Genomic DNA, 26,047 nt, shown 5'->3' with positions numbered 1-26,047 from the left:
GTTTCATTGAAATGCACATTAGCGGATGACTCCAATAAAAGTTACTGTTGCGGCATCTCCTGCAGTTTCTTTGGATTACTAATCTGTTGTAGTACTGTTCAACTCCTGTTTTTCCCAGGGATTTTCCAGGTGTCTTTAATTCAAGGATGGCCAGCTTCTGGCCCATTTGCACACTGGGTCCACATCTAATGAACGTTGCAATATTTTTTTTGCACTCCTCAATATCATGTCTCATAAATACTGACTTCAAAGCATTTGAAAATAACTGACTACTCCTGAGCGAAGGATATGTGTCCTCATTCAGAAAATATCTCAATATAATGCACATTTGAATGCACCTACCTTTGCTCCTCACTGGTGACATAAAGGTCATCTGGGCGGTGGTACATGTTGTGATTGTCATATGCCTTTTTGCTATAGAAAAGAGCATCACATGTGGTGCATTTTATAATCCCCCTGAAACAAAATGAAGACCATTAAAAATTTAGACAATTCTAGCAGTAATGTTACAGGTGAATTAACAGTAAATGCAAATTCAAAGGCACATATTACAAACAAAACAAAATACCATTAACAAAGAATAGATTGAAAATGCCATTAGCAAACAAATTCAACCAGCAATCAAAACACTCCCACATTAAGCTCTAAACTGATGTATGAATTGGCTCCTTGCATAAAAAAAAGAAATAAAACTTGTAAGTTAAATTTACTCCTCCTATGCTATCAACTCTTTCTTTGACCTACTGAATGAATGACCCAAATATAGGCAGTGTAATTGACCCTTAGGTCCCCCCATCCATAGTAGGACAAGAAAAAACATTTTCTCCCCATACATACAATTGTTATGTTGGTCAACTCACTCAGGAATGGCATTCCTTTCCTCCTCTGGGTGATGCCTCTCTATGTGCTTCTGCAGGTTGAACTTGATTATGTACTCATAGCCACAAATGTGACAGTAATACACTGACTGTGCCTCCCCTGCATTGTTCATTCGAATTTTTTTACTAGGTGGCGGCGTTTCCACTGGCTTGAAGATTGCAACAATCCTAAAAATTTATAAGAGACAAAATGCTTTTTATTCCAAATATGACACAAGTGAGATAATACAAAGGAAAACTATGACATTAGATAACTAAGAATTTCTATTTCTTAGTAGAGCTATGCACACAGTTTCATAAGCATATACAAAATAGTATTAATAGCGGAATATTTGTGCAAATGCTAGTGTATCATCAATGCATTGCTTGGTTCTTCAATTGCTGACTTGCATATGTTAATGTCTTGATACATTTTTCAGAGCCACTCTTTGCATTGGTTTTTGAAGGAATGCAGAGTACACTCGCACACACTCACCTTTTATGAGTTGACTTGAAATGATAGCTTTGAGCCTGAGCATTATAGAAGACTACACCACACTCCTGGCAGGGAAATAGCTGTGAGGGGGGATCACTGGGATGCAATTGAAGGTGCTTGTCCCTATTTATCTGCAATAAAAATTTAACGTGGATTTATTGATCTTCACTGGTTTTTCAAAACAGCACACATATTTAATCATGGGCAATCAAACTTAAGATGACAAGGAGAATAAAGCGAGAGTAAACAGTGTAAAATAAGAAAGATTAAACTAACTATATCCATCGGTCAAATTATTTCATTCTTATGCACCATTGATCATAACCAATGTTTGTTACAAAACTAGCTCTCTATAGTCATCACTTTGGAGGTCAATTTTGAGAGAACTGATATTAACCCTTAATAGTGGGCATATTCACATTATTATTAAAATATCAACAACTAGAAGGTTTGTTGCAATAGGTGCAGAGCCAAAAAATCTAAAAAAATGATTTAATGAAAAGGGAGTTTATTGATCACATATTGAATGGTCTGAGATATCAACTTGTAGAAGAAAAATAATGTAAATATGGGATGTGCACTCAATAGCATATGGGCTGAAGTTTGTTTTCATTAAGATTCAAATCAGTAGCATCAACTTTTGAAAATATCTAATGAGATTTAACATACACTTCTAAAGTATAGCACTATTCTGATCATATTATTCACCTGCACAACTTTCAGCGAAGTTTGATGCGGGAGCATAGGTAACGTAATACAATGAAACCCATATTTGCGATATCGGAATTTACTTTTTCCTGATTTTTACAGCATTTTCATCACATCAAATACAATTTCCTATTATCCCAACGTATGTCATACCCCATATTTACACTATTTCATTTCCAGTTTTTCCGATACTTGAGTCACTATGAGCTAGATTAAAGAAAATCATATTTCTAAAACAGATACGAATGTACATCAGCCTATATAAAAAAAACTTTTTTGTTTTCCTTTCATACATTTACACTTAGAAAAGAAGGGAGAGGATATTAATATAAACATTTTAGTGAAGAATTTGAATATGGCAGGAACTAGTGACAAATGTGAACCACTCGAACTCTTGATCCCAGTGACGATTCTTGCAGTGAAATGAAAACTTTGTACGACTAGGATTCAGTTACATAATTCATTCATTGTAATAGTACCCAGGGGAGACCCTGTGAATAACATTATTATTAGAGAACTATTGCACATTCCCACAAGATTTGAGAATGGAAAATTTCACAATGGTTGGTTGGATAGGTTTAAAAATAGGCACAATCTTGTATTCAAGGCATTGTGTGGTAAAAGTAGAAGTGTTGACGTCGAGTCTACAACTTGCTGGAAGGTGTCCGAACTGAATCAACCTCTTGAAAGCTATGGGCAGAAAGATATTTTCCATATGTACGAGACAGGGTAATCTTTAAATGTGCTAAATCAAAAGAGAGATGGTACTTTTTTCCACACTTTATTTGAGCTCCCATCTTCCAAGCACATCCTAGTGTCTTTCGACGTGAAAGACCTGTTCACCAACATTCCAATTTCCGAAGCCGTTAAAGTAGCCGAAGAAACATTGAAGCAAACCGGAGCTGAACCACCCTTCCTCGACGAGTTTCTGGCACTACTAAGAGTGTGTGTGGAAGAGAATTACTTCAAATTCAATTTAAATGAGCTGCCGGAAAAACACTGCTCTTCAGAGGGGAACAACGTCATCGAGGGGTGCTGAGCAAACAAAGACTTACTATCTTAATAATCAAAAATGCAGATGGAAGTGAGAAACTTCTGCCACAAGTGGTTGGTCAAATCCATGAGTCCTAGGTCAAATATTTAAAAGCATTGCCTGCTGGATATACAGCGAATTCCAAAACACGAATGACCTCAGAAATATCTGAGGATGAGCTTCAGGCTGTGGATGTTGAAATGGGGTCAGAGAACAGGAAAATTATGCTGCTTACTGGTCAGTGTCCAGCCCATCCACCGAATGTAAACTTTGGAAAAAAAAAACAATTTTTTTGCAAATTGTACTAGTGAGCTCCAATCACAGGATTTGGGTATAATTCACTCATTTAATGTGTATTATCGAAGAATTATTGTACAGAAATCCATGTTACTGAATAATAGTGATAGGAATGAAAATTCAATCAAATTGAATGTACTAGCTTTGTTACACTACAAATAATGGCCTTCGAAGGAATTTAAGGATTCTACAATGTATAACTGCTTTTGGAAGGCAGGATATTGAATGTGATGAAGACATTTCACTTGAAGTTATTTTTGATGATGATGCTATAGACAATTACTTCAGTAGAAAAGCATGTAAAATGGAAATTTTTCCCACATGCTAGGCTTTTTCTGAGATCGAGCATTGAGTGCTCTGAGTGCTCGAGCATTATGAATTGCTGAATACATGAACATCATGATTTCACTGGTCGCTCAAGTGGGGTGCCCTCAATTAGGTGAATGGTTCCCCGAAAGGGCATTGCCGCCAAAAATCTTGGAATGAATAGTCTCACACTAGCTATATGTTTCTCCACAAAAAACACACCCTCACAGAAAAGATTATGGGCCAGCTCAACATTCTGCCCAACACCACTTGTGTCATAAATATAACAAAAAATTAGTAGATCAGTTATTTATAAAAATTTAGAGAGAGAGAGAAAGGAAGCCATGGGCATTTCAAGTATTAATACAGTATATTCATGAGAAAAAATTCTGGTAAATCAATATAAGTCAAATAAGACCAATTGAAATCAATGAAACATAAAAAACTGAATATAGAAGAGATTATGTCTGAAGTATGAAAAATTGAAAAATTAAATTCAATATCAAAACTCATAATTCATGGCAAAAGCTTCATTCATAAATAATTGAAGATGCAGAAATTATATCATTTTGATGCTTAATACTGAGAAAACGTGAGTAAATGTCAAAATTAATTACATCATCTCATAGTTTGTCCTGTACACACACTTCTAGTGCATTATAAATCTTGGCTCAATAAATGAAAATTAGCACATAAGAGGAAAACTTAAAAACAATCATGTTTTTATGTCATCCTTGTCATCATAAGTATGTATTAAGTACCAATGTGGGAGGTATTCATTTCTCTCAATGGTACTTAATTTTACCACAGTAGTAGTTAAATTAGCATAAAACATTAACATTATCATGCTTTATATATTTACCAAAATTTCTCTGAATTTTAAGTTATAACATGTACTAAAAGAACTCTGTTCTTTGGTAATACTAGATACGCTAGGACAGTTAAGTGTTATTCACATTGGCAATATGTTGAGATTGACAAATATGCCTGTTTCTCATTGTACACCGTAGATGTCTACAAGGGGGCTACCCGGCTGGTTCTCTCCATTAACTTTGGCTTTATAGTATTTTCTCTCTAGGCTTTACCTATCATACTAAAATACAATGAATATTTTTTACAAAATACTTCAAAGGCAGAATGCCTTCTTTCTTCATTCTATACATTTCATGATAAGTCCCTCAATACCTAAATCTTCTATGCCTTAAACTTCTGAAAAGTTAATGAATTCCACAATATGAGCAGCCATTGGTGGGGAACAGGAGACTTGCAATGATGGGGAAATTCGATGAAATTACTATATGCAGGTACTATATCATTTGCGAAAATGGGAAATATCTACCAGGTGCAAAATTCTCGTGCAACATACCTACGAGGACCACAACACAACAATGATGACCATCCACATTAAACGGAATGAGCATATGCCATAAGATCTAGGAGAAACTCAAATGGAAAAAACAACCTCGTTGAAGTTTTCACAGCACTTGCCTTGAGTGGGAACTGCTGGCCGCAGTGGGGGCAAAAATGTTTGATGGCACTATCAGGGTGCTTCTTGAACTTGTGCTGGATGGCAATTGTAACTGTTTCAAATTCTTGACCACAAACGTCACAAACAATGCCAGATGAAGGTTTTCCAGAAGATTTCGTCGCTACTGCTGTTGTTGTTGTAGGGGTGTTTTTTGGGTTTGGCGTCTTGCACGAGGATGATGCTGTGCTGCCCACCGCAGGGGCTGCTGGTGAATCACTACTCGTAGCAGGCCTTGGCAGGTTCACCTTTTGCAAATTCTGAGGTGAAGTAGGGATGAGAGTTTTTTTGGGACCATTGGCCACAATATCTCCTTTGGCCTTTCGAGGTTGTCCCTTTCCATCAATTTCACGGTTGGCATGTTTCCTGTGTCAATAAAATAAGTTGGTTCACATCCATCTAACGGCAATTCAAACAATTGATAAACTCCATTGTTTGAAATATATCATCAATTCATGTCATTTCTTATGACACCGAGAGGACACTATATTTATATATTTAATAGATATCATGTGAAAATGAAATGCAATTAGGGAATGTCCATAGGATCAATAAATAGTTAAAACCAGGGTTTCTTTCATTCGGACACTAAACAATCATTATGACTTCAAGTAAATACACAATAAGCATATTTTACTTGATCCATAAACAAGATAACTTTTCAAGTCGTATTGGGAATCCAAATAACCCAGTAACACTTATAAGCAATAAATTGAAGAATAAGAAAGTGCTCCTAGATTAACTTCTTTCGTTATTGTGGAACCTAATTATACAAGTAATTACTGACTGAGAATTATAAGAACACAGCCATTACTTAATTAGAAGCTTTGGGCAAATTCACAATAATCTTTCACATTTTGACATATTCAAAATGAAAATTTGATAAACACTATTAAGCCACAGCATTCAAATACTACAAGGAATAAAGGAACTATTAAATTTAAGATTAAAGTCCTTGATACATGAAGTACACCTGTCGTTTAACCTTCTACACTTCAATTCCCTCTCATCAACTGCTACATTAATACATCATTATTGACTCTTAACGAATCAAAGGGTTGTTCACAAAAGTAGTAACTACAACGGCATATAGAGCCGATGTGATTGTCGACTGGATAAATTTGAGTAGGTTTCCATAATGGCATTGAGTTGCCAGTATAAATAAACCTACTCTTTAAACTAACCGATCTGAAAACACCGAGATATTAAAGAAAAGGATGGTGGATTTAAAAAACTGAATTTTAAAAGCGGAAACTCCTGCCATGCAAGGGTAACTTCACAATAAACCGTTAAGTTGCTCTATCAATTCTAAAAACCAACATTACTCCTAGGCACGTTGAATTTATCGACATTATACCATTAATTTAAAGCTATAGAGATCATACCTGAAATGCTCCTGAAGAGCTTCTTTCGATCCTAGTTTTGCATTGCACAAAACACACACATGAGATGAGGTTTTTGTATCAGACATTGCTGCATTCGAAGAGTATATTCCTGGTGATAAAAACATAATAATGAAGCAGCCGTAATAAAAACTTTGAAGAATCGACTACATTAAAACCATTCTGCCCATATTTCTTAGAACAAGAGAGCAGTATGTCAGCAAAAGTGATATATACTCACGAATACCCTAAACCTTCGTACGACTTCTAAGGCATAAAATGGGCCGAAGAAATATAAATTTACTTCTTTTTCCAAAAGTATGACAAGAACTATACATAACTTCCTTATTGACTATTAGCAATAAGACTGGGCATAATTTATGAGGGGTGTTGAATGATTTCTTTTACAATATTTCCAAAACACTGTAAGATAACTCCATCGACGCCATTACGTCAAATGATTCTTGAACTTCGCGCCATCTACTGGCAGTGAATAGAAAACACCCAGATTTGATACAAACCAAATTTATGAAGTATACAATGCCGTGTACATTTAAATAAACAATATTGACCGTGTCGTGACGTAATATCGCCACTCTAAGACTTCAATTTAAGTGACTAATTTAGTCTCACTATTATTTTAAAGTTTGCTTTCGAGCTATTCGTTATTGGTGGTTTAAAAATTCCTTTTCGGCGATGTTTGCTATCGAACATAAGTCTGATGAAAAGATTTCCTTCATTGTGTAAGGAAATCGACGATAGAACCATCCAAAAAAGCGGCATATAAAATGTCACAATTAATTTGTTCAAAATTTTTCAATTAGTTGAATGAAGAAATTGGAAAATAGGTGCAGCCACTGCTGCAACTGCAACTCAGAAAGACGAAACCTTGACGGGATCGTATTAAAATGCTGTATATATTAGTTAATCATAGTAGGCATTTTCCTTGAATTAAAGGTAGTTTCACTAAACTGCTATTTCCAAAAGATGAGAACGATCAATGATGTTGCTTATTAATTGACACATAAAGTCATAATAATCTGACGAGAACTAACGAAGTGCCTCAAATAAAAAGGTTTCAGGTTATTTTTGGGTCACTGTCATATGGGTATCCTAGCCAAACTATATTGCTACTATTCTAGGAATTCATTGCTGTATTTAAACAAATCTGTTAATTAGGATTGTAGTTAGAATACCACACGATATTGTATTCTGAAACTGGTCTGACTGAGCTAGCGCGTAAGGATGTCATTATAATGATGTTTTTTTATAGAATTTGAAAGCCTCTCAACAAAACTAAGCATCTAACTAGTCTTCCTTATAATTTTATCGGCAGCAGTGTGTATTTTACAAAAGTGACATGATTAAAAGTATTATCATTTATCATAGCGTTGAATAAAACTGGAAATGTATTCTGGTGAAAATTTACACTATTGCACTTCTGAGAATTCAATAATACAGTTATTTGCACACCAATCTGATATCACATTTAGGCTGGTTTGTTGAACATTCAACCCTTTTCTGTTTGCACTTCCTTAAATATTTCAACTTCATCAGCAATAAATAAGTGCATTGACTGGTTTAATGTATTATTAAGGTAATTTATATACAGCTTAAGCAGAAGGGATCAAGATGTGATCTCTGGGGCACACCTGACAATGCCTTACAGTAATAATGCTGATTTTGTATATACAGCTGTTCTTCTGCTATCATGAACCAGAAACCAATTTTAAAAAATGGGGAGGGTAAAACTATTAGACTTCATCTTTATTAGGCACAAGCTCGTCTGATAATTACAAAAGTCATTGATTTCAAAGAAAATGAAATATTTAGCTGTATTTTGCAAAAACAAATTAGATCCAGCTGAATCACCATCAGGAATATTCAGCACAAAAGGAAAGTTATCATCAAACCATTCAAGCAGCTAAAAATAGCTTTGATACCCATTGACTCACTCACCAGTGCCGACAAAAAATCTAAAGTTATATGGAAAATTATAACAGAATCCAAGGGTACACAGAATATGCAACAAAATCTACAACCGCAAGACTCTTTTTGAAATTATATACCTTATTACTTCAAAATGGCATCCATTCTGAATGATTTTGACTGATCTCATCACATTCTCCCAGTTTTAGTCGATTCAGGTAATTATTCTAATATTCCTAACACATAATTCTTTATATATATTTCCATGATCAGATATAGAAATGACCAATATTAATAATAAATTAATTAAACCATTTAGTCCTAGATTACAAAATACCCAGAAGATAGCCAAAGAAATATCATTTAATGCGAATTAAAAATCAGTCGCTATTCTTAATTAATGAATCCTCAAAAATTGAAATTTTCCCAAGGCCTCTTAAATCGACTGAATTGGTGGCTATATACAGAGGCAAAAGTGGCAAAACAGCCATGAATCCTTATTGGTCAATATCCCTGTAGAACCAGTTGGGGAAAAAATTGGAAAAATGGAAATAGTTTTCTATTACCATCTGGGATCATATCTTGAAACACGTAACCTGTTCTCCATTCCTCAACCTGAATTTAGAAAAACTCAGGCCCACTACAACAGCCACAATCACATGGTGAATCAAATACTTTTAGGTTTGGATAATAGGGTTGAAATCTTGGGATTATTTCCTGATTTCACTATAGCTGCTGACTATGTGAGTCATTAGCTAATCATGTATGAACTGAGACATTATGGAATAAGAGGCGTGTCTTACATATGGTTTGAAACAAATCATAGTGAATGGCATGTATGTATGTGAAACTCTCAATAAATGGCTCGAAATTTGTATCTACTGGTAGAGAACTAACACTGGGTATTTTCCAGGTTTCTGTATTAGGCCTTATTTTATTTTAAATTTAGAATCTACCTGATAAGCTGAAGTCCATACATGGAATAGACACATTATTGTTTGCTGACAATACAAATATTATTGTCCGCCTCCTCAGAGGACAGCTTGACAGAAAGAGCAGCTGAAGTAGCACAGATATTCATGGAATGGTTTACTGTTAATTTCCTGAAACCCATTATAAAAAAGCCCAGCCTGATTCAATTCACTGATAATGACAAAGTTTCTATTGCAATCTCAGTAAACAGCAGGTTTAAGCATTCCCAAAATTCCAGTACCCAATTCCTGGGAGTTATCCTGCAAGGAACATGTCTTGGAAGGAACACATTTTCAAATTACATAGAAATTTAAGTTCCCTATGCTTCCACATTAGAAATATTAAATATTCTGTAAATTTAGAGGTCCTTCTATCCATTTACCACAGTGAATTTTATCTTAGTGTTACTTTTAGTATCCTCTTCTGGGGTTCATTTCCCCATGTGGGCAAAATATTTAAAATCCAAGAGAGGCTTATACGTATTATGAGCAATGGTTCTTGTGATGCACCATGAAATGGGTAATATATCTCAGTGCTGGTCCAACTCCGATTATGATAGTCACTATACAAGTACCGACCTACGCGAGCCATTGGCCAGACTACTGCTCAAGAGGCCAAAGCAATGGGCCTAAGGTTATTTAATAAACTTCCCCATGGAATCAGATATTAAACAAAATAACTGTTTTCACGAAAAAACTATTCAACCAATCAAAATAACATATTCTATTCTGTAAATGAATTTCTGGAATTTTCACTCCTCATTAATTCAGACTTAAATAAATGCAACCATATATAAAAATATAGTAGTATGTATTTGATGTTTGTATATACATTGTATTTACTTTTAAATTGTGATGCATATATCAGACGTGCCCTACATTTGTGTGTGTGTGACTACGCACCAAATCTCCAGGCAAATAAATACATGATTATTATTTAAGAAGCTCATGACTCCCATTGCTTTTTAAACTCAGGTAAACTGCATCCACCTGTTATAATCAAAGATCCAATGCTTTCATGACAAGATCACAAAATAATATCAAGTTTGCCAGTTTCAATTTGGCATGAAACAATATCATGGTTTAGTGAAATAAATTTTAACACCAGTGAAAATGATCAAGCACATTTGACTAAACACAATATTATTTTATCATTATTCTTTATTCTAGCTAGGCAATCAGGATACAACATTCCACATGATATAAGGCATGTCCATATATGAGAAATCCTAACTACATGGAAATACGTTAAAAAATTACATCAACTATACAGAACTATGTAAAAATTCACAAATACCATTGAGTATTTAAATGTCCTTTCACAGAACAGAACATCTCCTTTTGCAGGAATTCTCTTAAGAGTCAATTTAAATCTACAAACACTTTCAATGGTTGAGGTAAATTATTAATTAATTTTATGCCCATTTCCTTGAGTCATCCTTTTAAAGTTTAGTTTTTACACATTTGAGTTCTTTATCATTAATACCTCTAGTGTTAAGACCATGCACATCACTGTTTAGTAATGTGTTCTTATACGTTCAATAATGTGTTCTTCCAATGCAATATTTGAGCTTAATTGGTAACCTAAGAATTTTAATGCAGAAACTTTCTCTCTGGATTTACCATTAGCATTCACTAATAAACTTTTTTGCGAGAAAAGTGTATCACTTTACTTTTTTGTATATTGAGGTAACTGAGATTAAGGGATACTGGTCATAGTTGACAGCACTTTAGGTATATCAAAAAAAGATCTGATCTCAATGAAGGACATGCAAAGAGGTACCACAAACTTAACGAGGTGTTTTTGATCTCATCCATATAAAGGGTGGCTGTTTGATAACACAATGTTAGATAAAATTAAAACCATTCCCATGGACCTCCTCCAATTACAATTTTCAATTTTTTGTCAGGAGCTGGGCATGATTAACATGATAAAATGCCTTTCATTGCCCTTTTTTTTAGCTTAAAAAATTGTGCGATGTGTAAGAATGTCTCCAAAAAGGAATACTATTAACAATATAAGAGTAGAATTTACCATAATAGACATCCAATAGCACTGTTTTGGTAGTTGTAATCCTAAGTTGTCGCAGAAGATAGTACGTGGAGGTCTGTTTGTTACAAACAGATATAATGTGTTCTTCCAATGCAATACTTGAACTCCTCCAGTTACAATTTTCCATTTTTTGTCAGGAGCTGGGCACCAGGTCAGGGGTTCCATGGAACCCCTGACCTGGTGCCCGGGTCAGCCGGTTCCATGGAACCCCTGACCCGGTGGAAGACCCGAGACAACTTCATCAAGCAAATGCACCGAAAAAACACCAGACCTTACATGATAAAATGCTTTTCATAAATCAAAAAAGAGACCTAATTTCTCCTATTGGTGATGCAAAGGATTAAGAATTATTTCTAGTGCTTCATGAATTGCAGCAAATGTTGATTTCCCTTTCCTAAACGCATATTTGGCAACAGAAAACATATTAAACTTCTCATGATATAGCATTATTCAGGTTTTCAATGCCTTTTTAAAAGATTATGAAAAGTATTTTGCATCGCTCTAGGCCTGTACTGTCTGAAGTCATGAGGACTGCCACTATTTTTGTTGAATAGTATCATTTTTATCTTTTAAAGGGGGATGGGGATACACCTGGCTTGAGTTATTCATCAATTAGGTATAGCGGGGACCTTCATAAGATCAACACACTAGTTGAGAGCTTTACCAGGAGTTTGGTCTGGACCAGCACCTTAGATGTGAAATTTGACGATGGTACTCTCAAGGCTTGACTCAGTGCAGGGGCTTACAAAAAATGAAGTTCGATATTTAGATTTGGTATAGACATGTGAGGAGATGTACCTGTGGAATAAGAGGTATTAATTGAATTGATTAACCAAGGAATCATAAGTAACTACTTTAATTGTAACATTGGGCTCACATTATTTTGGGAAGGATAGTGTTAGAGGTTGTTCCCTCTGCATTTTTAATTATTTCTCTGGCAGGTTTTGTTTTACTACTAGCAGCAAGTGTTTCACGATTATTGCATTTCCCTTCAGCTCTAATAAGCAGTTTTATAAATTGCTAATTCTTTATCTATTATCTCATGGTTATACGTATGTGTTAATCTTTCTTGAAGCAGAGAGATCTTTCAGAAGAGCACAATCATATCTAATGTCGTCAGTAATCCATATGTTGTATTTTTTTATGGTACTGCATTTTCCATATTGAAGTGGAAACCTAACATCAAAGCAGTATTTAAAGCTATTGTAAAAACCATGAAAACCTTAATTTATCCTTTACCCTAAAACACATGAGACCGGTTTTGCCCCTTAGTCATACATATGCATGTTTGTAGGTTCTCTACCGAGTATTTACGTGCATAAAAAGTTCAACAATCTTGCTCAAGGCTTGTGGTAATCGACGAAAACATAGGAAATTAGTCAGAGAAGTGAAAATATATTACACTGGTTTCTACATTAACTAGGTCAATGTATGTAATTATGTTACCCAGTAGTCTTTTTAACATGGCTGACGCTGGCGAGCTTAAAATTAGCAACATGTAGACGAGAAGAGAGAAGAATACTCGGGAATCCGTATTTTTCTTTAGTATCGCCGTGCAAATCAAAATTTCCGGCAAAGAAAATATAAGTAGTTTGATGATAACTATGTACTAAATCCAATTACAGTGAAGCAATACATGACTGAATAGGTATTCGGTGATAGTTCAAGATCTCATTTTCCTAGATTTGTTAATGGTCACAATATAACTATTTTGAAAAGCCATCGAATAAATTTATGACTACTATAACGCACTTGCAAGCAGTTTTCCGCCTTTGATCAAGTATTTACTCCAAAGGTTAAGCTAAAGCAATTCTGCAACAGTGGCACAAGTCTGGTATACCCTCAGTACCAAGCTATCTATTTATTATCAAATAATTTTAAGAATTCAAAATCATCTGCAAAAAATAATAACATAACTAACAGTCACCGAAATTTTAAAATGGCTTCCAGACACTAAATTGTTTTAATTAATAAAATAATAACCAAAATACTTAACACATAATTTCGGGATTAAACTAGAAATAGATGTTCTAAACTAGTCTCCGAATCGACCACAATATCGCGTATACTCTCCATTGAGGGCAAAGTTGGCAACCATCTTGCCTGGATCTTTTTCACACTCATTTATTTCGGGCAAAATTGAAAACACTGTACCTTGTGATATGTCTGTAGGCTTAACTATTTCGCGATCTTCCCTTTGCCGATCACTCAAAACCATATCGTCGATTTTATCAGACATTTCGGAGGAAGTCACTTTCAGAGGATTTCCGGAAAGATGTTCATCATTTGTGGATGTACATCCACGTTTAAACATATTTAGCCAATTGTAAACAGTCGCAAATACAGGTGCAGATGTCCCATGAACTTCATCCAACTCGGCTTTGATCTCTTCCGCTGTTAAGCCTTTAATATAGTAGTGTTTAATCAACGCACGAAACTCATCTTTTTCCATTTCTTTAAGTTAACAATGTTTATAGCTACGATCGACAGATAAAATGAAACTACGTGTTGATATATTGAAATAGTTGAAACTCTAACCGCAGTCTAGTGAGTGATGCAACATACTATAAGGAAACCATTCGATACCACGAGCGCCATCTCTTGGATTTTCTAATAATTTATTGAAGAACCCAAGTCTCCCTGCCAGGTGTCACATTCGCTGATAAGCCTTTATTTCCCCATAAGTATCAACTAAATTCTATAAGGAATCAATGCTGGAAGACAAGGAATTTTCTCTGCCGTAAAATACTCATTATTCACTTCTTAACATACTTTTGCGCAACCTACATAGTTGGGTATATTCAGGATGGTCAAATTTCCTAGTTATTTTATATTAAGATGGCAATATTTCTTAATAATTATCATTTCCATTACATGGGGGGAGAAGAAAATCAGCTATATATGTTGAGCCTGGCCTAATCTAATAAACTTGACATTGTGAAAGAAGATAGCACTTTAAGGATAAATATTTCCATCATTACAATGGCATTATCAGTATGTGAGACTGTAGGCAGGGTTTAGATGACAAAATATTTATCTCATTTCCTCATGCATCCATTTGGCATAACGTAGCGGTATACCCCAGGCCTGGCATACCCCACTATCTCTACCTGCAGTCCCCTTCACCCTTCCTACCTGAATTTTCTGCCTTTATGCATTTTTAAAATCATATAAATGAACCTTTTCATCTAATTCACCCCCTGGTTTTATGTCCAGTTTTACATTAAGAGTAAGACTATCCAAGAAAAACATGATTATCCTAGGCTCTATTAAGAAGGGGATTATCATTTGATGAAAAAACTGAATTAAAAAGTTTTCCATGAATGTATACTTCATTTGAGAAAGGGTGAAAATGATAAGTGCCCTCATTTATCCGATTCCCCTACATCAAAGTTCTACTGAATAATTGAAGCTGTTAATTCCAAAAACATGAGGGATATTACAATTGCCCAAGATTAAACATTATTGAATTAAGATTAGTTAATAGCATTTTATCCAACACCTTGCAGAGGTCTAAAACGTTCTTAGTTTTTGATAAAAGAGGAAGATCTCTAACTCCAACTAGGAGGCTGACACAATTCATTAGAGCAATCACAAGCAGGAGTTGGCCAGAAACATTTGGTATGCATTGTAAAGGAATAAAACTTTTTATGGACCATTATCAATTCTCTACCACTACTTATTTTTTAGCCAATTGAATCATCACATTCTTTTCTATAAAAATTAAAATTTAACAAGCACAATTCAGGACTGCTAATATTACAGGAAAGTTAGTTGCATTCATCATCAGTATTCCAATCCTAGGATTAGCTTAATTCAGCCATCCATCCTTTTATATTGTGTCAATTCCCTCACCCCATGATAACTTCTCTGTTTTACATCCTTATCAACTTGCCCTATGAAGTCTTGGTCTTCCTCATGGGATCTTCCCTTCAATTTCTCCCCTTCTACCACATTTATAACTAATCCAATTCAGGTAACACAGTAATGAATGCATGCATTTAAAAGTTTTTCTTACAATGACATCTATAGTGGCAAGTGCTACTCTTTGATGAATAAAGATTATCATTATTATTGTGCCTCAAGATGTGTTCAATCTCTCTAGTTTTTCTTTGTCAAAGAGTGCTCTCCATATTACCGTTTCCTCTTCTGTCTGTAGGCAGAGTATCATTTTGAAGTAATTATGACAAAGAAATAAGCGAGAGATCTGGATAAAATTCTGCATATTAATTGATCCTTATGCTCATAATGTTGTAAATTACAGCTTTTAATGTTGATTTGTTTTGGGAAGCCATAAATTGAAGTAACTTGCACTATGGAGAAGATAGAAGCTCACAGTGTGCTAGGCAATTTCATGATGAAATGATGGCTGTTTATGGAAATGATAGCCTGTCATATGATACAGTAGAGAGGTGGGAAAGGAACTTTCAAACTGACATCATTTCCCTCAGCAATGATCCAATAAGTGGAAGATCATCAGTCATCAGCAATGCTGCCACATTGAAGAAAGCGGTAGACTCAATCCTTACATTATACCAAAAAGCAAGCATCTAAATGATTATGAATAAGACTGATGATCTTAGTAACGGCAGTGAGTGGAAAATTATTCACAAAGAACTGCACATGTGAAAGGTGTCAGCATGCTGGGTTCCACAACTACCACCTCCTTTTCAGAGGGAAACTCAATTCGACCTGCAAAGGAGACCATGGCATGACTGGTAATCAAAGCAATATGGCTTTTTTATAATTTTCCCACATCCACCCTACTTCCTCTTTCACCCCAAGTGACTTTTTCTTATTCCCAGAACCCAAAAAACCACTGCGGGGTCGGAGACTCGACGACACAAATTATGTAATTCAAGAGGTGGAACAATAGTTTTCGACTATCTGCTAACAGTGATGACCTTCAAAAGGTATACAAATACCAAGAGAAATGTATTACTCTGGATAGTGACAATGTATAGAAGTCTTAAAAATAAAAATTAAGTTTCTATTTCAATTATTTTTTCATAATAATTAAAGTTTATAACACCCCCTTGTTCCTCACTTTTTTGTCCATTCAATATATTCCTCCAATACCATGTTTCAAAGGCTTCTATTCTTTGTGGATGTCGAGGGGTGTGTTATTTTGCCCAATTCAGGAGGAGGAATAGATTTTGCAGTTAATTTGATTTATAATATTGTGGAATATGCACAAGGGAGTGCCATGGGAAGGGAGAGTATTGATAAGTTGAGAGGGGCAAAGAGTGATGAAGATGGGACATGTTTTACATTTGGTCTATTGCAGGGTACTGGTATGGATTTTTGGATGGCAGAGAAATTGGATAAGGGCCCAATAGGTTTCAATATATTCGAGAAATTGGTGGGTCATTTACATGAAACAGGTGGAAATTATGTAATATGCTTGCCATTGTTTTCTTGGTTTATCACAATGGGAAAGATGTCTTTGAGGGATTGAATTCCTGGGAAGTATGTGGTGCAAATGGAGAGGGTGTGCAAATTGGTATATTGGGAAGGTTTGAATGGTTGAAAGTGTCGAATAAATTTCTTTATTAAGAAGGGACTAAGGATAACCACAGTGCAGGAGAGTTTTATATGAATTACTGATGAAATTGTCAAGGAAATTTGTAATATTACTGGTTCAAGTTTATTACTGATTGTGGTGCTAGGGATTGGTGTGCCACTTGACAGTGTCTACCAATACACGTATTTTTTACTGATAATATAGAACAACAGTACGTTAAGCATAGCCATAGCTAATTATAGTACACAATGCATACAGAAAATAGAGTTTCTCAGAAAATATTTTATTCGAGAATTCATAAGATTATTTCATATTGCACATGATCAATACATTTAATAAAATTAAATTTACAAAAGTAAATATTATGATAAAATTTCTAAATCAACTTGCATGGGTGTCTATGTTAGTTTGTAAAATATCATCAGCAGGAAAAGTTCTTTTGTGAAATAATAAATGCAGAATGAGAGACAGAATTATCCACAAATATACATCCATAAAGAATACACAGTTTGAATACTTGGACTTGCTGTTGACGTTGACAAAAAAGCAACAACAATTTTATGATAAAAGCCACACAACTGCCATAGAAAAACCTTTGACTGCAATAATACAGACACACACTAAGCATATTTACACAGTCTAAACAGCAATTGCTATTATTTAGACAATACTTATGGACACCTTCAGTGATTTCTCAGCTTCCATTTTTACACAAGATTTTCATTCAGATAAATATTTTGCAAGACACTTGAATCTCTTTCACAGGGTATAAAATTTTACAAAATTGAGGATATGTTCAAATTGGAGAAGTTCACACCAATAGCACAACACACACACACACTCCTTGGCCATAAATGCTTGGCGTGAACATCACTTGAAAAGTAGTCATGATAAAATATTCAGTTTCCAGGGAATGACACAAAGACCAGAAAGAATCCATCAGATGGCCATCATGACAATAACGGTGGAGCTGGTAAAAAATTATAATGAGTGCCAATGTTACTGATATAACCTTCCAATTTAATAGGGCTATATGTACTAGATGGGTGCTTAAGAAATTAAATTTTGCATATTTTACATCTGTAGTCTGAACTTCTTTTCCAAGGGAACATAATTAATTGACTTTGTGATTACAAGTACGTGCCGACTCAACTGTAGGTATTTTGAAAGGTTAGTTAGGCAGCAAAATAATAATAATAATGTTGATAATCATGAACACAATAGGCACCATGAGATGAGTTGAGGGAGGAGTACAGCAATATTTGAGACATAAAATAGGTACTATATTCGCTTTAATTAGCAACAGATGGTAGGTTAGCAATATAAAATAGAATATATCATATGAATAGCCAAGTTGGGTGCCCTATGGGAGTATTTAATTGGTCACTGGCTTGAGAGACATTATATCACTCCTGTTGATGGCAGTCATAAGCATGCACACATTATCACTACCAGAGTCCTAACCTTGTATGTATATTCTCTCCAAATTTCTATGACCTTCGCTGGCTATCCAACAAGCATGAGAGTGTGTAAGTAGTCTCTACACCCAAACTGCCACACCATGCTGGACCAAGCACCCTGCGATGGGCAACTTTGGCAAATGGCATGGCTGCTGGAGCAGTTGAGGGCTCTCAGTGGGTTGCCCGGGTCCCTGACCGCATCAGCAGGGAGGTGAGAAGTGATGAGAGCAAGACAAGAGCCAGGGGCATGGAGACGACAGAGGCTGAAGAGGTGCTCGAGTGCGAACTCAGAGAGCCTGGGTTGTTCCGAAGCACAAAGCGATGGTTAAGGTTCTGCGCTGGCCGAAAGTTGTCTTCTGGCATAACACGGAACAGTCTTAACTGATGATCACACATGCAAAAGGTAATGATAAGATGCTTGAGAACTACAAATAGAATGAATTAGTCAGTGGCTTTTGCAAGTGACTGAGGGGGATGGCATAAAAATTAATCACTCAATTAAAGTTAAAGGTTAAACATCACAAGGAGCAGTTATTCTTAACCTTTCCAGATACCACAAAACTTTGACTTATCAAAATGTGTTCATGCACCTCCTCTTAAAAATACTAAAAAATGGATTTCAATTAAAATAAATGTGACACCAGATACACAATTATTAAGATGAAGTGATACTTTATTGAAATACCACTTCATTTTTAGTAGTAATCTGCTGGTCCGAAGAAGGCAGCACTGGAAAATCATATGATTGGAATGATTAATTCCAATAAATTATATGGAGACAAATATAAGAATAAGGAGTCCTTAAAACTACAAGACTAGGCCTACTCAGCCTGGTCACAGAGGAGGGAAGGCTTCCATGGTTGCCATCACACATGGAAGATTGCGCTTTTGTTTCAGGATCATCATCACCGTATACCCATGACTCATCCCAAGTTATGACCTTTTCTAGAAAACCTGGGTCAGCAGTTGCAGCTTTGAGCAAGTCCCCTGCAACTGCAGCGCGAAATTCTTGACATTGACGAGATAAAAGAGAATGCGACGAGGCAGCTGATGACCATTCCAAAAAAGGACTTAGCCAATTACTTTTAAAAGTGGAAGATACGTTGGGATAATTATATGTGAGTTCCAAAGGGGAGTACTTTGAAGGGGAAAACTGTGACCTCCTGGTGGGCTATTTTTCCAAAAATATTGCATGGCTGGATACTTTCTGGACAGACCTCGTACATACGGGAAGAAAATGATAAAAGAGGGAAGAGCAGGAAATAAGAATGAATATCAGTGGGGAATTCATAAAATCAGTTTTTTTTGCAGATTACCAAGCTTTAGTTAGTCAGTCAGCCAAGGATTTCATGGCATTATTCAGTATTCCAAAGAAACTGCGGGAGATGCCGCAACAGTAACTTTTAACGGAGTCATCCGCTAATGTGCATTTCAATGCAACAATTTCAGAGTGTAAAAATTCGCCTTAAGGCGAATGATTTTTACACTCTGAAATTGTTGCATTGATTATTCAGTATATTAGAAAATCATGGGATGAGGCTATTGTAAACAAAACAAAGGTCATGAGGTTTTTGAAAGAAAGGAAAGCTAAGTTAAGTATTGAAATTAGAGGACATAAAAAAAACAGATGGAAGTTTACCTTTCTAAGGATGTTAAAATTATTGGTGAAAGCTTTGGCATGGAGCATGGCTTTGCAAGGCATAGGCATTTCATCACTGAAGCAAGATGGCAGGATTGGATTGGAAGATTTTAAAATGTGGGTGTGTTGAAGGATAGAAAAGGTGAAGTGGACAGAAAGGAAAACATATGAAGAATTGCTAGGCATGGATGGGGAGGGGAGAGGATTGTTGGGTGAAATCCAAAGGAGGCTGGGGAAAGATGGGTGCAGGGCATATTGATTGGCAATGGGAAGTTGAAGACTGCAACAAAGGGGAGAATGCTAGGCAAGTGAGGGGGAAAGAATGGGTATGTTGGATGGAATGAAGGGAGTTTGAATGTCCATGTAATTTTTATTATATTGTCAGATTTCAGGTTGTATTTTTTTTAGACAAGGCTTAGAAATGTGGCGGTATCTATTTGGTGTCCATCCAAAACCTATTTTAAGAGGTAGACCACCATAAAAACAAATCTAATGGTCAAGCTAGCTTTGTGGCAGATATATCACCTATTTTGAAAGTTTGACCTCAATGTATTCAAGATCAATACAGCTGATGCCAGCGAAACTTTATAACTTTGACATTGCACATGTCATCATGCTTAATTTACTATTCAGGACAGCAAATAAAAAACTGATGGCAAAGCTATTGTTCCCATGGATGGAGGAGTAGAACAGTACACAAAGGTGACAGACAAAATCTGCTAGCCTCAGAAGGGCCAAATATTGACTCCATAATGGTTGAAATGGAGCCATTTGCTTAAATTATATAATGTAGCTATCACAGTGCAATTTAAACCAATGCTTGCCATGTCATGGATGATGTCATCTAGCAACACCACAGTCACCATACCAGAACCTAGTCAAAACTGCATATAATATACAATGGAACCAAAGCTGAAAGCCTGGGACCAAAGTCAATGGGACTAAACCAATATAATAAATTACCACAGAAATACACAGATGTAACAGACATAACTCTGTTTAAAAGATAAATAAAACAATTTCTAAAAAATTATTACAGTATATCTGAATTTATCAATGATATAATATGACTTGTATGTGCAAAACTTAATCTATGTGCATAATTAAATATGCATTTTTATCATATATATGATAAACATGCATATTTTTCTCTGCATATGAATACTCTAAATTTACATTTTTTATAATGTGTTTAATTGCTGTAGTACACCAATCCTCGGGGAAATAAAATTATTATCATTGGTATAGAATGATTATGGGCTAGTGATGGGGGAGATGGTCATGCTCTAGTGAGCAACCTGTTTGGTGATGGTTGTGACATGTCAAATGCTGTTATGCATGTGCCAGTATCTCTATGAAGGCATTGAAATATGACAAAAAGAATGATATGTCCAATCCAAAGGGGATCTAAAATGAGTTATTCACTCTAAATATAGTAGATTCCAAGCAAAAAATGCACATCTTGTTCCATCTGCACTTTGCACTGCTAATACATGTTCATGGTGATTCGACCATTAACAGACTGAACCATACATTTTTTTATCATGAAAATTGATCATTTTTAGCACAGTAATTCAAACGTCTCACAAATTTTGACAAAAATAAGCACTCAATTTACCTTTTGCATTGTTTTCCATATGTAAAGGCTCCAATCTATGCTACATTTCTAGTTCCTACTTAGTACAACACTGAACAAATACTCTTTTAAGACCTGCATTGTAAGAAGCAATCCCTTTAATCCACATACTTACTCCTTCCATAATTTCATCCAACATATCAAGTCTTTTCCTGCCTTTACCTCATTTACTCAACATTCTCCCCTCTATCATCATATTCTTTAACAGTCCATTGTCACTCAATATGCCCTAATTTTCCTGTCTCCTTTAAATTTCTCCCAACCACTTTTTCTCCTCATACACCATGCCTAGAACTTTGGTGTTCGTTTACCTTTTCATCCAATTTACCCATTACATTCTTTTCCACACCCAAACATCCAAGCCCTCCTATCTGTGATTTACCACTTGCCACAATGAGCAAGTTTCCAAATCATACAACATTATGTTCCCTATTTCATATTTTGCTGTCCTTTCAAATAAATCCTTACCTATGTTTCCTATCATCAATGCCTGCATCCTTGCATAATGTTTTTGCAATGAAATTCCTTTTTTTGTGTCATCAATTTTCATCACATGCCAGCCATGCTTTTAAAATATAATACATATATGTAATAGTATTTTTTATTGAGAAATATTTTACTCACTAATGATATATTGAAGCAAACTTCAAAATAACTGCATAATGTTGGATTCTGCATGTATATAAAAAATATTAAATTTTTATCATAACACATAACACTTTCCAAAGGAGCTTCATGAACCTCAGGAAAGTGCATACCCCTAACAACTTCTGAACTAGCAAGAAAATACAATATAGATTCCACATGAAATTTCATTTGCATAATTTACTAAGCAAATATTATCAGTTAATATGTGGTGTACATGTGGTACATGTCATTCATTTGAATTCAATATTCTATCAGCAGTACCCATTGCAAGTTGAAACATATTCAATTCATCAATGCCTATTTCTGATGTTGGGAAACATTGATTTTTGCAAAATATTCAGCTCCACTTACAGTTACTTGTGTTGATATGACATTTTCATTCATCTTTTCACCCAGATTCCCACCCACCAGCTTTGTTGTTGAATCTCAGGATCTAAATGGCATAGCCGACTTTCATTTGCAGTGATAAACCTTTGAATGAAACCCCTCATCTCCATTACCCTGCAACCCTGCGGGCTAATATCCAGTTTCTTGGGTATGAGCAGCCACGGAACCCACCGTGCACAAACATGTCTTGTGCGGGCAATTTTTTCTGTTACTAATACTCGAGTGGTATTCAATAAAATTTTCCATGTGTCTGAAGTGTGGACTACTTAAGTCCTGTGAAGTGTGTCACTAAAGTCTTGTGATCATTCTCACCTCTTCTTCAGAAATTGGGAGGGAATTTTCTAGCACGGTCCACACCACATCCTCATGGCAGCCAGGGGTAGTGAGCGAGCCATAATATCGGTAAAATCTCTCTGTGTCATCTGGCAGGAAGGCAGAGAGAGCCATTGGGGAGGAGGAAATCTTCATAGAGATTTTTTGGCCTTTATCTGCACCCTCCAATTTTCGCAGGGCTTCAAACAGTGGACGGAGGCTCTTGTTTGGTTCCTTGGACACCTGCATTTATAATTTCAAGCATAAAGACATCTTTGTCCCAACATATAAATAGACACACATAATAGTCTGCTAATAACATTTCATCCAACACTCAGGAATCATGCTTTGAAGAGATTAGAACTGAGAAATCTGCTTGTATCATGGCTCCATCTCAAAGTGGTGGAAAACCATGAGATATTCCTGGCTACATGGGACTGAGGTTCAACTGAGAACTGAAATTTGTAGTGGCAATTCCCAATGCCCACACCCCATCATTTATAAAGTAACAGTAATTCTGAAGTTAGAAATGCCAATTTCACAATTAGTCTAAAAACTCAGTAAATTCACTCTGAATTTTTTAATTCTGAGGCCTTGGCAAGACAAATACATAGTTGATGTATTTTTTGGATAGAGAAAAAAAATGTGCTATGAATGTAAATTCAGGTGAATGCAGGGATGCCAAAAACATATACTTGTTATGCTTATTTAAAAAAAAAGAAGTTTTTTTGCAACAATTTCAAATTTTTCCCTTTCAAGTTCCTATTGCATGCATAATGGAGCAAAAATTAGCATACGCCACTGGTTCAACCCTCATATCCAATTTTTAATTGAAATAAATAAACACATATTAAATAATTAATGGATACGATGCCCTGGATACATAGATATATGAGCTGTTTATGGATCTCACATGGAACAAAACACCAAGGACTGCGATTCCATCTCTTTTGGTCAGTGCCTGCGAGACATTCTCACTGTGCTGCTCCCTGTGGACGAGGTGAGCCTCCAAGGGGTGCCTGCAACCAAGGCAATGAACAACATTGAGAATGTGAATGAAATCCACCAGAGAAATGAAGGTACTAAAAAGAAACATACTGCAAATGCATATACTATAGCACTAGTGACCTGAAGAGCAAAGCATTTCAGCAAATGGAGGATTTCCTCATTTATGCCAAAACCAATAATAATCTTGACAAATATGGATCTTAAACATTAGAGTTACATGATGGAATGCATGACTGTGTTTGTGTATACATATATGCCCATATGTTTCATCTCCGTCCAAGTTAAAATTTGTATTTCATGCATTATATATATTTTGTATGTGCATGCATTTTATAAGATAATATTTATAGGGCATAATGTTCATGATCTTTCAAGAAAACTGAAATGGATGTATTAACAGTATATATACTATTATGTGTGTTAAATTCAGTAGAGTATGCATACTGTATAATAGCCACACAGCTATGTACATTATTTCAGTTTTCTTGCAAGATCATGAGCATGATGCCATTTAAATATTTTCTAATAAAGTGCATGCAAATAAACACAAATTTTAAAATGGATGGACATAAAAATGTTAATAAGCAGGCAAACAAACATGTGCAATTATAAGTATTTGTCTTTGAATTAGTTTAACAACCTTAATCCACCACATAATTCAGTGGCATCTTCTCTGTTCTCATGCACGTAGGCATGCATGGGTGTAGGCATGCATATGGCATCACATGGGTGGGGTGGTGGTGCTTAAGAGAAACTCGAATGACTGGACACTCCCCCTCTCACCTTATGCCGTTGATTGTGTGCTCTGCACCAGCGTGGAAATGGATATGATCAAGGACGTACACCTTCTCCAGGCCTCCCCCTCTAACAGCTGCTTCTATCTTTGGTGACACCCTTCCCAACCCCATGACAACTGCAAGAGGATTGAATTATGCATATTTAGACATAGATATATTGCTGCAGTGGACATTCCAAAATGGAAAATTTTGTAATGAGTGTATATTTTAATTTTTAAATCACAGGAACATGCATTGGGAAAAATATGATACTCGTTAGTTGAAAGAAAAGAACAAACTTCATCTCAGCCTCTGACAATAAAAACAATTGAAAAAAATGTTGTATTGTTAATTTCTATTTCATTACCCTAGTCCAAACAACTTTTTAGTCAGTCAACTTTTAAGATAGTGAATCCAGATTTAAAATCAGTCAGTACTTACTTCATATATGATTTGTCATATTTCAACACGGACATAGGATTTTAGATCATTGTGTTAGGGTGAAGGGACAATTCTAAGTTTGCTCCTGGGTGTAGTTCTCTATGGAAGAACATCATTATATTGCTCCTGTAGACAATCACTTCATTATGAAACTTAGTTTTTTTTACATATTTTTAGGAAACCACAGGAAATGTATTTCCAAACAATTTTCTTGCAAAACCAACACAGGCAGTGTGCATGTCGAGCTCAATATCTGTGCAGTCACGCATTTCTCTGCATAAGCATATATAACAAATTTTCTCCAGAATACATTAAACTTCAATTCCACTTTGTCTCGTCAATCATTTAATAAACACCAGTTGGTATCATTCAGGATTTTGTAATTCTAAAAGCTTCTCAGCCACTGCATTATCCAACAAAAACTACCTAAACATTAAAAATGTGGCCATATCGCCCCCCTAGTGAAGCAATCTCTAAAAACGGGTGTTATTCTAGCGCTGCTGAAAATATCTGGGCAACTATAAAAAAACGTGGAATCGAATCGTCCATTCTCACTCCGTTCGAAGGACACCACATCTCCGGAGGAGAGAAATCGTTTTCGACAGAACTATCAAAATTGCCGGGAATAATAAAGCGATCGGAACGACAGGATCTAATAA

The 26,047-nt window shown here is 35.6% G+C and overlaps 2 protein-coding genes across 2 annotated transcripts in view; both read right to left on the bottom strand.

Moving 5' to 3' along the window:
- LOC139691063 (uncharacterized) overlaps window positions 1–14,079 on the bottom strand; it is a 28,441-nt gene extending 14,362 nt beyond the window's left edge. Inside the window, exons 1-6 of the mRNA XM_071588795.1 lie at window positions 13,712–14,079; window positions 6,608–6,716; window positions 5,186–5,588; window positions 1,354–1,484; window positions 861–1,046; window positions 343–456 (exon numbers count right to left, since the gene is read on the bottom strand). Coding sequence (XP_071444896.1) covers window positions 343–456; window positions 861–1,046; window positions 1,354–1,484; window positions 5,186–5,588; window positions 6,608–6,716; window positions 13,712–14,009 — 1,241 coding nt within the window. The 5' untranslated portion in view covers window positions 14,010–14,079. The remainder of the gene's footprint in view (window positions 1–342; window positions 457–860; window positions 1,047–1,353; window positions 1,485–5,185; window positions 5,589–6,607; window positions 6,717–13,711) is intronic.
- Window positions 14,080–17,403: 3,324 nt separating this feature from the next.
- Window positions 17,404–26,047, bottom strand: part of LOC139690390 (putative carbonic anhydrase 3) — a 146,287-nt gene continuing 137,643 nt past the window's right edge. Inside the window, exons 4-7 of the mRNA XM_071587823.1 lie at window positions 24,955–25,084; window positions 24,077–24,182; window positions 23,164–23,406; window positions 17,404–18,922 (exon numbers count right to left, since the gene is read on the bottom strand). Coding sequence (XP_071443924.1) covers window positions 18,713–18,922; window positions 23,164–23,406; window positions 24,077–24,182; window positions 24,955–25,084 — 689 coding nt within the window. The 3' untranslated portion in view covers window positions 17,404–18,712. The remainder of the gene's footprint in view (window positions 18,923–23,163; window positions 23,407–24,076; window positions 24,183–24,954; window positions 25,085–26,047) is intronic.

This window comes from Hetaerina americana, unplaced genomic scaffold (assembly GCF_022747635.1).
Source record: "Hetaerina americana unplaced genomic scaffold, ioHetAmer1.1.p SCAF_3, whole genome shotgun sequence".
Taxonomy (NCBI): Eukaryota; Metazoa; Arthropoda; class Insecta; order Odonata; family Calopterygidae; genus Hetaerina; species Hetaerina americana.
The sequence above is the reverse complement of the archived record's forward strand: the minus strand, read 5'-3'. Positions and strand labels throughout refer to the sequence as shown.